Below are 13,415 nucleotides of genomic sequence, written 5' to 3'. Positions count from 1 at the left end.
AGAGAGGCAACAACCTCAATTCAAAATAAATCAATCCTCCTATAAAATTGCTATAAAACTAAATAAAATAGGACTCGACTTCCAATCGGTCCTAACTGAATAACATGATAAAAAAATAACACATTTAATTGAAGAAAATCCACCATATGCAGGTGCTTTGGAGGAGTCCCAAAATGGAACTCATATAACACAGTCAACATCTGCTTTGAAGACATCCTCAGACCCCCAGGGTGTAACTCAGTTGGCATGGACCAAGACCTCATGATTTAAGAAGTCACAAGTTCAACTCTCCTTGGGCTTACAAAAAAAAGGAAAAAGAAGAAATCCTAATGCCATTACAACTCTTAATAAAATAAGAAAATAACTTAAAATAGCACTGGACTCATCCTAACTTGACATAACAACCCACAATATTAAAATAAAAGGAATAATCTTCTGAACCAAAACTTAAACCATGGACTCAGTTGTGGTATTGTGAACCAGAAAATAGACCCAAAACCAGAACTGTAATCATGCACCTGCATTACCTACTCCAATCTTAAGAGGATGGCTTTTGACCAAAAACACTGCCTATTTCTACCATATGGAATAATCTGAATGCTCATATGCAAAGCCAATTTCTACCATTGTTATTATGTTCAACAGTTAATGCTGTACAAAGTTTATTATCAATGACTATTGGGTGGTATTTTTGGAGCATGTTCTGAAATCTGTTAGCTAAGCACCACTAGAACTTCAGGGATAGCTTGAAGTTCAACCATTGGCAGCACAAACATGACAAGTCTCAGCAGTTGCATGGATGAACCTTGGCTGCTCTGCCAAGTATATCTTTAATCACTGCAAAAATACAATTAATTACAGTGAATCCACATCAGAAAATGCACCAACCTCCACCGGAATTCCCAAAAACAAACAGATAAATGCGAATATGTCCATCAAAGCTGTTTCAATGCCCTTGAAATTTGATGGTGGTACCTATACATGGTTAATCGCAGCATCTTGAAGCTTAATCTTGTTCACCAGAACTTCCTTCAAAACCTTTGGAGCTGTCATATGTAGAAAGGAAGAAGGTGCTCTGATTCTTCTGCATGAACCTGCACAACAAGATAAACAATCCTACATGAAAAAAAAAAAAAAAATTCTATCAACCATATCACAAAAGCAGTTTTTTGGTATTAACCCCACCACTTTCATATTTCAAAATTTCATCAGGAAAATCCACAATGCAAAATAATATCAAATTAATTTGATACTCTTTTTATTTCTCTCTGTAGTTCTTTGTACCTATCAGAGGAGTACGCGAATGCTTTCACAATATATTTCTTACAGGTTAGACCTACTCCCCAGGAAGCTTCTTATTCAAATTGTTCCAAGTTCTCCATTTTCACTAAACAATTCCTGAAAAGATCTGACTTGGAGGGAGTATGTGCGCTAGCAACGGAGTTTGATAAGTTAAGACACGCTAGTGAAAAGCAAATCAGAATTAATACAAAAGGCGAAGGTGTTTATATTTCTGGTTGTAAGTACTGTTACACTGTATGAAATACGCTATTTGGAGATGTCCAAACAAATCAGCATAACCAAGGCTTTGGTTCATGCAATCAAGGATTTGGGGTTTGCTACCAGCCACACATACTGCATGTAGATTCATAGACTCCTGGGAAGGAGTATAGGATCAGCAAGCCAAAAGTTTGGCTATGGCATTACCTCGTAGTATCTGTGAGAATGTGAGGTCGTCTCTTTTGTCCTATTTGCTGTTTTCCCAGATCAATATCAGACTAGAACATCTGCCCAGTTTTTACCCCTAATTAATCTCAACACTTTTCCCGCCACCTAATCCTAGTAGTACAGCTCTAGAACTTTGACACCCTAGGATGTCCTAAATCATGAAATACCCATCCATAAGGGGTCCTAAACTCCTAATACTATACTGACTTCCACTAAGAGCTTCAAGCCCCGCTGGTTCTATTTGTTTTCTATTTTGGTCGATTTCAATTTGGGTAGAGGCAGTAAGTTAATATGTGAGGTTAGATCGGGTGGTTGTCGGTTGCCCAATTTAGTTAGTAATATATTAACTTGGACAGAATACATGTTAATACACTGTAACCATTTTTCCGCTCAAATGATAACATTGTACTTAGACGCTACAAATGATTTAATTTATCATGTGTGTCTCTGTCCTTGAAGCAAAGAATGAAACTATTTTTTTCCGTTTCAGGGTTAGGCTTTGAATGATAGAGAAGAGAGAGGTTTGACCCATGGAAAAGAAACAGGCCTTTAATGAGTCCCTACTCTTCAACTCCCCCTGCCCTTTTTCCTTAACTTTTCTACTTTAGGTCCAGAAGAGTCTGGTGTGACGAAATCATTAAAAAAAAAGAAATCTGTAGATAAGTATGATAATATCAAAGTGTTAGCCCAGTTCTCAAATATTGCAACATGTTGACCAGCTTGAGACATTTTGGGAAAAATTCAGATCCTGTTTTAGTCCAGGTCAACACCAGAACGAACAAATATTTGAATTGTTTTGAGTATGCTGTAAATATTTGTTCCAATATAAAATAGAATTACTTAAGTGCTGTAAATGTTTTCTGAAAGATAAATTAGCATATACATGAATAATTGACTCTTCTAAAAGGGTTCTAATATTACAGAACGAATGGCAAGAAAAACAAAAAAACATACTTGAGAAACTCAAGCAACTTCTGCTGCAGGCGTGTCAGTGTTTCTTCTTCAATGTTCACACAGGTCAATAACTCAGGTAACTTAACTGCAAGAGCCAGGGAAGTTCAAAATACATTATTAAAGTTTGGAACTTAGCTGCATGCAAAAATCCAAAGAAAATAAAATGAAACCTAAGCCATGACAAGAAAAATGATTATCAATTGAAGCAAGCTTGCCAAAAACCAGATTTAAACATAGTGAAAGTGTACTTGCAAAACCAAATGCAGCACATAGACAATACTAGTAATATCATTGACAGCCCTAAAATATTTGCATACGTTGGTTCATACAATTCTTAATGCAAAATACGCACGTCACAATCCCATGTGCTACAGAAGTGGCAACAGCAATGTAGGTGAATTTACTGGCAGAAGATCTAAAATGGAAAAATGAAACAGTGTCTGGTAAACACCATTCTCACATATACAGGTGGGTTCTGGAATCTCACAACCCCTTTGGAACCCCTAATATCATTTGTCTACGTAAGAGAGAGCTGGAGCCCACATGTTGGAAGACAGGAGGGAAAAAACTAGGCCATCTTCTACTTGACTTCTTAACTCTTAAAAAATGGCGTACCCAATGCACGAGGCTCCTACAACTACGGGGTTTAGGGAGGGTCATAATGTACGCTGGCTTAACCCCGCTTCACGTAGAGGCTGTTTCCTGACTCAAACCTGTGACCATGGAGCAACCTTACCATTGCACTAAGGTCCACCCTCAGGTAGGGACCATAGGGTTAGAGCCAAAATAAGGAGAAAAAAAGTTAAGGAAGATTATGCTTTTTCTAATTTTTTCCAACGACTTGGCAGTTGCTTGATATGGAAAGAGCAGAGTAAGGGAAGGCAATTGAAGAATGTTGAGGAATGATATAGAGGGGACGAGAGAAGAGGGACCCCCCCTGGCGGGAGGGAAAAAAATAGGACAAAGTTGTTGGCACATTACGCTAGTCTACGTTGGGTCTGGCAACTTGGCAGACTCCATTACAGCTGGGTTGGGGGCATTTATTAAGGGTATGGAGATTGCAATTTCTCAAGAATGAATATGAGTTATTATTGAAAGTGACTGAGCAATGGTACCCAATGGTAAGCTATCTCATTCACATAAAGTGCCATCAAGCTGGGGAACCGTAGTCATCCAATTCAATTGCATATGAATTGGCATTGGGGAGGGGGGGGGGGCACCCATAAAGACTTCGTATTTGGGTTCATATCCGATTGTGTAGTCCCTTGTAGGTTTTTTTCGGCAATATTATCATCTCATTATCCATCAAAACATTTAAAAGAAAAAAAAATCAAAGAAGTTTACATGTTGTCCTACAAAGCGGGTCTAGGGGATCAGGAGCTATACATACGGTATCTACATAGTGCATAGTTTGGAACTCATACAATATAGTTCTAACCAACAGGATTTACAAGGGATAAGAAAAACCTCCTATAACATAGAGAGCTTTCCAGCCATTGTTTGACTTACCAACTACCATCTCATTAGGAATAGCTGGAACTAGAGATTTAACAAAGAGCTGAAGTTTCCACAATGATAAGAGAAAAACCCGAAAACCCCGACCTGACATTGAGCAAATGCAAAACCAAGAGTGGCCTCTGGGATTCTTCATCAACAATATGAAACTGGGGGCTAACATACTTCAGAAAGCTAAAAGCCCGAGAATGGGGCTACCACCTCCACCTTGGCAAAGTGCTGACTTGAGTCACTTGACAGAAGACAACACATGCAGACATATGCATAAAGAAATAAGACAATGCAGCAGATTGATTACATTTACGTCAAATAGATTAAATCAAACAAAATATTTCCTTCTTTATGGCAGAATTTATTGATAAGCATACCGAAGAGGCGTAGTAAATGCTCAGCGCCATATACAGTTGAAGGAGAAACATTATCTGCAACTGCTTCATAATACTGTTGACGCTCTTTCTTGTAGAGGAGCATTACTGGCAATGCTTTGTCAAAGTAACAACGTAAACCCTTCAAAATCTCTCCAATTGAATCAGCTATCCTATATCCACAAATAAAACATGACAAACATAATCGCTGGACTATGCACATCCACAAAAAATCAACTCAAAGTAACATATGAAGTAACAAAGACAACCAATGTATGCAAAATCAGCAGTTTTCATAATTAGCAAAGGAAACTTAAATATTCAGGAGGCACATTTTTATGAAGCTGATGGCTTCAATTCATTTCTGTACCATTGTGTTTTGATTTCGAAAGATGCTAACACAGTAGAAAAATCTTACGAGACATTCCATAATAGAAAAGATCACCAAATAGCACCTCACTTACCAAAAGAAATCACAGCAAAAAGAGCAGTCACCATTCAAAAGATGTGTGTGGAATAGATCAAAAGAAAATAAAGTAGCACATAAAAATATAATAGATGTATACAACATTAATGCGTACAAAAGATCAATCTGATCCTTTCATAGTGTGGAAGGGGGTTTGATAACTCAAAAGGGTTCTCTAGTAAATATTGATGATTCATGTATCATGTTTCTTAAACGTGATATAGATAATAACTGTAATGGAACAGTTTTGAAGCTGCATGAGAATTAAAGAACGCTATTTTAAAAAATTATGCAAAAATATGACCAAGCATGTACTGAACTTGATGCAATATAAAAATCCAAATTATGGATCTCGGATACAAGCAGGCCCAATAATCAAATATGTGATCAGATATGAGATAAAAGAAGCAATTGTGTTGTTAAGGAACGAAATCAGATTGATGTAAGGGGAGGGAAGAGAGATGAGATCGATTGTTTTGGGAGGAAGAAGAGACAAGAAAACGAGTATGGGATACCAATCCCATATGCACTGCTCAATAGCACCAAAACTCTTAAAATAAACTCATTCTTTACTCAAAACATCTCTAATTGATAGGGGTATTACATGTAAAAAGACCTTCTAAAATTCCTAAGTTGACTCATAAAAAGACTCGTAAATCACACTCTTTAACAAACTCAAAACAGTTTTCTATCTAGCTATTGAGTATTCTAATCTAACTCAAATACTCAACTAGTAATCTTGTGTACTAACTTTACTCCCATTTAATGGGCTCTTATAAGTTTGGCCCATTACATCAATTAACCCAAAAAGAAAAAGCCCAATCCATAGAACCCAACTATGGGCCAGAATAAAGTTTTTTTAGGCTCAAATTGACCCAATTGGAAAATTTTTAACTCCATCGAATACCCCTAGAAGTTGAGAAAAACTTGCCCTTGAGTTTTGTAAAAAGGCAGGAATAAATATACTTGAACAAGGGGTAGCTGTTCTTTCTCTGCGATTAGAATAAAATCTAAAATGTGAAGCTTTGGGGTCTGTATCCATGTCTGTAAAATTATTACAAGGAATGAACTCATGGCGGGGAATGACTTCACTTCATTGACTTTTGTCGTTACTTGATCCACAATCTTTGGCTTTGATGGGGTGATGATCCAACGCATCTCATGATCAACTATTACTATCTCCTAACAATCGTTGGCAAATGATATTTCTTCAATTGAAATTTGATTGTGGGGTTTCACATTTGCAATCGGACTGTCGATTAATTCCTCAATTTCAACCTTGATTAGACCGTTTACTTCATCTTGATCATCACTTTCATTATCTACCTTTTCTACAACTTCTAATCCGTATTTGAAGCTTCTATTAGGCTCGACATCACATCACAGATCATTTAGTATTATCAACAATCTTCTAACAAGTTGTCTTGAAAAACCCTGCTTAGAAATCACAAAGCCCTGCTTGTAGACATTCTTGGAATGTATAGAATACTGATTTCATCAACAATTGAACGACATGAATCATCAACCTCCATGATGCAGTATCAGGTTCAGCTTTGATACCAAATTGATGCAATATGAAAATTCAGATTATGGATCTCAGATGCAAACAGCCCCAATAATCAAATATGCGATCACATTTGAGATAAAAGAAGCAAATGCGTTATTTCGGAATGAAATCAGATCGATGTAAGGGGAGGGACAAGAGATGAGATCGATCTTCTTGAGAGGAAGAAGTGAGAAGAAATCAAGTATGGGATACCAATCCCTTATGCATTGCTCAACAACACCAAATTTTTTAAAATAAAATCATATCCTTTACTCAAATCTTCTCTAATCGATGGGGGCTGTATTACATATACAAAGGCCTTCTAAGATTTCTAAATTGACTCATAAAAAGGACCCCTAATCACACTCACACACTCAATAGAGTAAATAAACTCAAACAGAAGTTCATCTAGCTATTGAGTATTCTAATCTAGCTCAAAACACTCAACTTAACTACCAATCCTGTGTATTAACTTTACCCCCACTTTATGAGCTTATAAATTAGGACATTACATCCATAAACCCAAAAATAAGAAGCACAAAGTCCATAGAATCCAACCATGGGCCAAAATAAAGTATTTTGAGGCCCGATTGACCCAATTACATCAGAATTGGATAGGTATCAAAGTGGATTATATGATCAAGATATCATGCAGTTATAATGGGAAAGACTTGCATAGACGACAAAAACAACAACAACAACGACACTAATGGGAAAGACAGCACACAAAATGTGAAACTCACATGCCATCCTTCTTGGACTTGTAGTCAAGGTACTTCTTCAATATATCATCAACACATGGGGAACGCGGAAGTTTAACAAGCTGCAACAAGGTGTTCCCAAACAATAAATTACCATCAAGAGCTAAATCAAGAGAAAATACAATGAATGAAAACAAGAAATTAAAAACTCACTACACATTATGAAATGAACATACTATGTTAAAGCATTTTTGTCTGAGAGAGAGAGAGAAAGAAGCTGGAAGAGCAGAATGAAGAGAACCCAGCAAGAAAATGTTGCTTAATGTCAAGAATCTACAATGTTCCACTGTCCCAATCATCAATCTCATTGCAAGAAAGCAACAAAGCCACATAGTTTTCAACCAAGAACTTCTAAAAAATCCTGAACCATAGCTGAGAGATTGCATGGCTTCATTCCTAAAGAAACAAACAATGCGAATATTTGCATGAAGCAACATCGAGGCTCTAACAGTGATGCATAATGCAGATAAATCACAGTTATGTGAGACTTATTTTAATGGAAATAAGCTTAGTGTTGAGTTATATGTGTTGGGCCTTTGATCAAATGTGTTTCCATTGTAATGGGATACTTTGATGGGCTTATACCATGTGCAGAGGCTAGGCATACAGGATTAGTTAGTTACGCGACTTTATTTCTTTATTTTAATTTTCACTAAGTGTTTTAGTTAGGCTGGATTAGGATTCTATATATTCAGTCCTGTTTGAGTCTATTTACGTTACCTAATTAATAAAGGATTGGGTTAGGCATTTCCTTTATAGTTTTGAGTTTATTTTTCATGTCTTCTATATAAATTTGTAAAGGGGCCCAGCATTGTGCACGATGATTAATGAGAATTTGGCAGTTGCCTTTTGCTGCTGTGAGACTTGGTGAGGACTGAGAAGCATTGGGATTCGAGAAATTCCAATCGACACCTTGCAGTGGGAAGCCCAGGTGCTATTACCCCTTTTATTGTCTTCTTTAAGGTACTGATCTGCTCTTATTCTCCCTGAATTCTGTCCAATTAGTTCCTGCAATGCTCAATTATATCTTCACTAGGACTGACATTTGAAGGTGATTTACATATCTGATTTAAATTCAATCGTCAATCGATACTACCCTCTCCCCTATTCTGCTTTCAAATACTGAATCTGTTGAGTATTTGACAGAGTCCTATCTCAAGTAGGATTGCACCTTAAAGACTGGAAACCTGAATTCAAGTAGTGTGTTTCCTATTATGTTGAGCCTGATTTTTATACCATATGCTGATTTTCTATTGGGTTTGACAATTTTACCCTTATTCTAGTGTCACTAGGAATCCCCCATAAACTCAGAACCCACCATTGGACAAACAGAGATTTTCAGCAATGATCATCCCAACCCACCCAACACCCCCCCCCAAAAAAAAAAAAAAAAAGAACTCAACCAGGCCTAATATGACCTGCTGATTGTGTTATTCTGTTTTCTCCTATTTCTGGAATTTTATGCCTTAAAAAAAGAATCTACATTTTAGCATGGTAATGCATGATACAGAATACAGCTGTAAGTACATCCAGTTTGATAAATGGCCATAGATAGTTGTACTTATTAGTGCATGGTGCAGGAAGTGATCTGACCTAAAACATGAAGAAATATCTTCATGATCAACTGCAAATCCAGTAATCCACACATCTCTGCCTTTCCCTTTTAAGTCTACGCTAGCCACTGATGGTCTGCCTTCTTTTGAGTTCATTTTAATCAATTATCTCTACCAATTTGTCTTTAACTTGACCGAGATTATTACATTTGATTACCACAAATTCAAAGCCTGAAGTACTAATCATGAGCCTAATAGCTTTTAACAAGTACAGGAACTATACCATAATAATAGTTCTAGAAAGAAAATAAAAGGCTGCTACTTCGGTACCGGCCATATAGAGCGCCAAAGGGAAGACAAAAGCGCAAAGTTCCATAGTAAAAATAACAATAAAAATAGCAAAGATGATGTCATAGTTTCAAAGATTACACATTGAGTAATAAAAACATCACCATTTATGATTTAGCATTGCATACTGCATAGATAATCAGAAAATAACTGAAGTATCATAGAAAATAACTACCTTACCCAGTTGAGTGACAAATTCCCAATCATCAACTAGTTGCTTCTTTAGAGTTGATGGAATTTGGATCTTCACTAGCTTGTCCATTGATTCAATATCCTTCTCCTAAGAATCATAAAAAACAATAAAGAACTCCAAATTACCATTTGTAACCAGTTAAACAGAAGTAGGCAAAAAAATTAACAGCTCAAACAGAATGCAAACCCCAAATCACATGTAAATAGATGCAATCATAATATAAAAATTAAGCAAAGATGTTTCAAAACCATGGCTAGTGAAGTTCAAAAAACAGTGAACCCAGTTATAATATAAAAAATTTAAAAAGAGACGTAACAATAGGTCCTAACAATTGTCAGAAAAGTGAAACTTTCAGGAATCTTAATCAGCAAATTGATCATCAAATCCTTTAATTTCCGAATAGTACTGTAGTCTTTAAGATTTGAGAAACATTCAAATATGAATAGACAGTTAGAAAAAATCCCCAACCCTATGGCACCAACAAACTTCTGGATGGCATTCAAGCCGGAAGAAATCCATAACAAAGTAAAGTTCATTAGTTTGAGTAAGTCCTGTAGTTCATGCAATGCTAAAGGAAGAGACATGTCTTAAGTTTCAGGTTTGGAGTCCTCCAGTCTTCTAAGCTTTGTAGGGTTTTTGAAGGCATTTTAGTTCCATAACTCATTGAGTCAACTCAAGAATCTACAGATCCACTCAGCATCAGTCATGCACCTGGCTGACTCATATCTCGACTCCCACCACTTGGATAGGATGTTTGACTTGACCTACTCGGAAGATCGATTGATTCAATTCAGATAAGGCACGGGGAGCCTAAAATGTGTTCTTCTTCCCTGCCAAAACAAAAAATTCTCCCAAATGAGATGAACCAGTTTACACAATCTGTCTGTCAAATGACTTGAACCAGTGTCCCCCTTGTTTCTCTCCTCTCTTTCGCAATTTTGTATATTATATATTTCATATTTTAGCGCTGATTCAACAATCCACTCAGTTCATCTGTTCACAGAGTAAGTTGATACTTCATGGTATGGATGTAATTACCTCGCTAAGATAGAAGATATAAGCATTAGATACGGTTAGGAAAATTCTTTCATTCAGTAAATCCATAAGATAACACTTTATGCATAATTAACAAGCACTTGTTAAAATTACCTACAAAAAATTGTTAAAAACAACTAGAAATGAGATCTGAAGGGTTACAAAATGTCAGACAACTAAATGAATCAACAATCAGAAGTACTTGAAAAATTACAATCAAAGTGCACCTCAATGCCAGAGTCACTCTTTCTCTTCTTGCCTCTTGCCACTGCAATATCATTCCATGTATCAATTATCAATAAACAGAATCCAAAACAAATCAGCTATCTTCACTTTCATTTCTTACACTGAAATAACACCGGACACCCAATACAATTCCATAAAAACTATAAAACAGGTACTTCCAAATAGATCAAAGAATTATATACTCACAACCTAAAAGACAAGTACAAATATAAAAGACCAAATCTAATGCAGGAGTAGATTACAAATAACTAACTCCGCAGTTTATAACCCAAACAATACAAATAGGAGTAAAAAACAAAGAAATAATACCATCAAATAAATCTCCAAGGATACAATACCCATATAGGAGCAAAACCAGCCCAAAACCTAACCCGATAGGAGAGAGAAAGACCTGTTATAGAGCTGGAGAGAGAGAGGTGCGGCCAGGGCTGTAGGAGTCCGATTGAGTTGCACTCTTGGGCGTAGATAGTCCCTAGGGAGGTTACAAAAACCCCCAAAGTTGAGAGGATTCTGACGGTTGGTTGTGAAGTTACAAGCTTTCTTGATTTTCTGACCTAGGAGAGAAAACTGAGAAGAACCTTCAAGAACAGCAGTTGAATGCTTCCAACAGTGACTAGGTAAGGATCATGGACCCTTATGAGGCCTGGAATACCCTGATTGAAGACCTGGCTGAACAGAGTACAGAAGAGAGAAAGAGAGGAGATCAATCTCTCTCCTATTCCCACTAGGATTGCTGATTGGTTCTGATTTCTGCAGACTTTTATCAGAATCTGAATTATATCTCTTGAATGTTACAGCAAATAAAATAAAATAAAAAAAAGAATAATAAAATAGATGGGGGGTTGAGAAGGGTGAAAGAGAATAAAGGAAGTGGCTATCTCAACCTGGGCTTCTCACCCACAGCTATCTCAACTACTCTAAGCATTTAGTTGCAAACTTTCTTTCATAAATGCAAACTTTCTTTCAATCAAATCTGTCCAATAATGGTACATATGCCTTTATTTATAGAGGAAAATTTTACAATCATACTAATACTAGGAGCTAGTTTCCCAATAGAACTAGACACTCCTACTACAACTAGGAGCTAGTTTCCCAATAGGATTACACACTCCTACTATAACTAGGAATTCAAAATATGACTAGAACTTGACTTTATGAGTCCAACATGGAGTAGGACTAACTAATAGTCCATATAGGACTTTACAACCAACTAATGGCCTAATGGACCTTTATTGAATTAAATAGCAATTAATTAAACTAATGAATAAAATCCCGTTTTCCTACCTTCTACCATATTTTAGGCCTATTAAAGTGGTTCATTTCAAAGAAAACCCATGGGATCAAAGGCCCAACACATACATAACACAACTCAAGGCTTATTTGCAATAAAATAAGCCCAAGTGAGTTATCTACATCAAAATCTGGATGCAATTCAAGTGTGCAAGAAAATTTGTTTGAAGACGTTCTCAATCGATGCAAGTTTTCTTTTCTCTTTTTATGGTACAAGATGCAAGTCTTGTACGTATAGAGGAAAGCATAAAAGTAATGTCCACATAATTTAGCTCAAGCATGAGGTGTTGTACAAGCAGCGCAAGTGAGTGTATAAGTAAGTATTTATGTATAGGGATCTGATATAAAAATATTATAACAGGTGGTAGACATATTAATTACATAAAAGTGTGGAAGGTAAGTTTTTAAGGCCTCATCTTCAAGTCACTTTCACAATGGGAGACAAACTCCATCCAGTTTCATCTTAAAAACACCACTGAACCTAAGTGCCCAAAATGTGGAGAAAGTGTGAGACCAAAAATGCGCGAGAGTCGAATTCAAGTAACAACTAGATAAGAGAAACCTTGTGTGCCTCAATAAAAAATAGTTAAATTTATATATTTATTCAAAAATATAGTTAAATGTAAAAGGAGATTTTTTATAGGAGCATATATTTATTCAGGCGAAAAAGTCAAATGTAATATGTTAATATTTTTTTAATTTGTGATATTTATATAGTTAGATAACTCGTTCATATAACATATTGTAGATAAATGAAAATTTGGAAATTATGTATCTAACCAAATTAACTCTTTTGATGAAAAGCGAAACACATTAAAATAATAAGTGAAGGCAGGTAAAGAGCAAAGACTAGACGGGAAGGAATGAGGAAAAAGAGAGTTGCAGTGAAAAGGGGGAAGCAAGCCCCAGTACTAGGAGCTGTGGAGACAAGAAGTTAGGGGAGGGTGACCGAGGAGATAGGAAATGAGGGCTATGGGATCCCTGTTTAGGCTTTTTAATTGAAAGGTGCCATTTTTTTTTTGGATACCAGGCAATGAGCACAACATGGAGAGAGAGAGAGAGAGAGAGAGAGAGAGAGGGATGAAAATTCTGCTTGGATTGGATCATAAATTTAAATACGCATTTTTTGGTTTTCAAAATTCGCATTTTCATGGTGCTCTCCTTCTCAGTTCATCCACAACCTGAGAACAATTTTGATTCCATGCAATCGCAATGGTAGATTAGGGGACATGCACTTCACACACTATGACAGTTTGTAACGTTCCATTTAAATCAGGGACATAGATCCAACCTCTACTAGAATTATTTGCTGAGGCTAACTGCTTTTTGAGGCTTCCATGATCATGTTGGCAATAATGCATGATCTCATGAAATGCATTAACCCAAATGTCACAAAATAATTAACCACTCCTTGC

General features: G+C 36.4%; 1 protein-coding gene across 2 annotated transcripts in view; it reads right to left on the bottom strand.

Moving 5' to 3' along the window:
• Window positions 1-495: 495 nt before the first annotated feature.
• The window catches only part of LOC122058089 (protein MRG1-like), a 31,600-nt gene continuing 18,680 nt past the window's right edge, over window positions 496-13,415 (bottom strand). For both annotated transcript variants that reach the window (XM_042620549.1, XM_042620548.1), the window contains 7 exons: window positions 10,692-10,732; window positions 9,412-9,516; window positions 7,318-7,397; window positions 4,566-4,735; window positions 2,683-2,767; window positions 976-1,094; window positions 496-837 (listed from right to left, as the gene is read on the bottom strand). In XM_042620549.1, coding sequence (XP_042476483.1) covers window positions 1,007-1,094; window positions 2,683-2,767; window positions 4,566-4,735; window positions 7,318-7,397; window positions 9,412-9,516; window positions 10,692-10,732 — 569 coding nt within the window. In that variant the 3' untranslated portion in view covers window positions 496-837; window positions 976-1,006. The remainder of the gene's footprint in view (window positions 838-975; window positions 1,095-2,682; window positions 2,768-4,565; window positions 4,736-7,317; window positions 7,398-9,411; window positions 9,517-10,691; window positions 10,733-13,415) is intronic.

This window comes from Macadamia integrifolia, chromosome 12, assembly GCF_013358625.1.
Source record: "Macadamia integrifolia cultivar HAES 741 chromosome 12, SCU_Mint_v3, whole genome shotgun sequence".
NCBI classification, from domain to species: Eukaryota; Viridiplantae; Streptophyta; class Magnoliopsida; order Proteales; family Proteaceae; genus Macadamia; species Macadamia integrifolia.
Note: the sequence above shows the minus strand (reverse complement) of the source record. Positions and strands in the feature narration are given on the sequence as shown.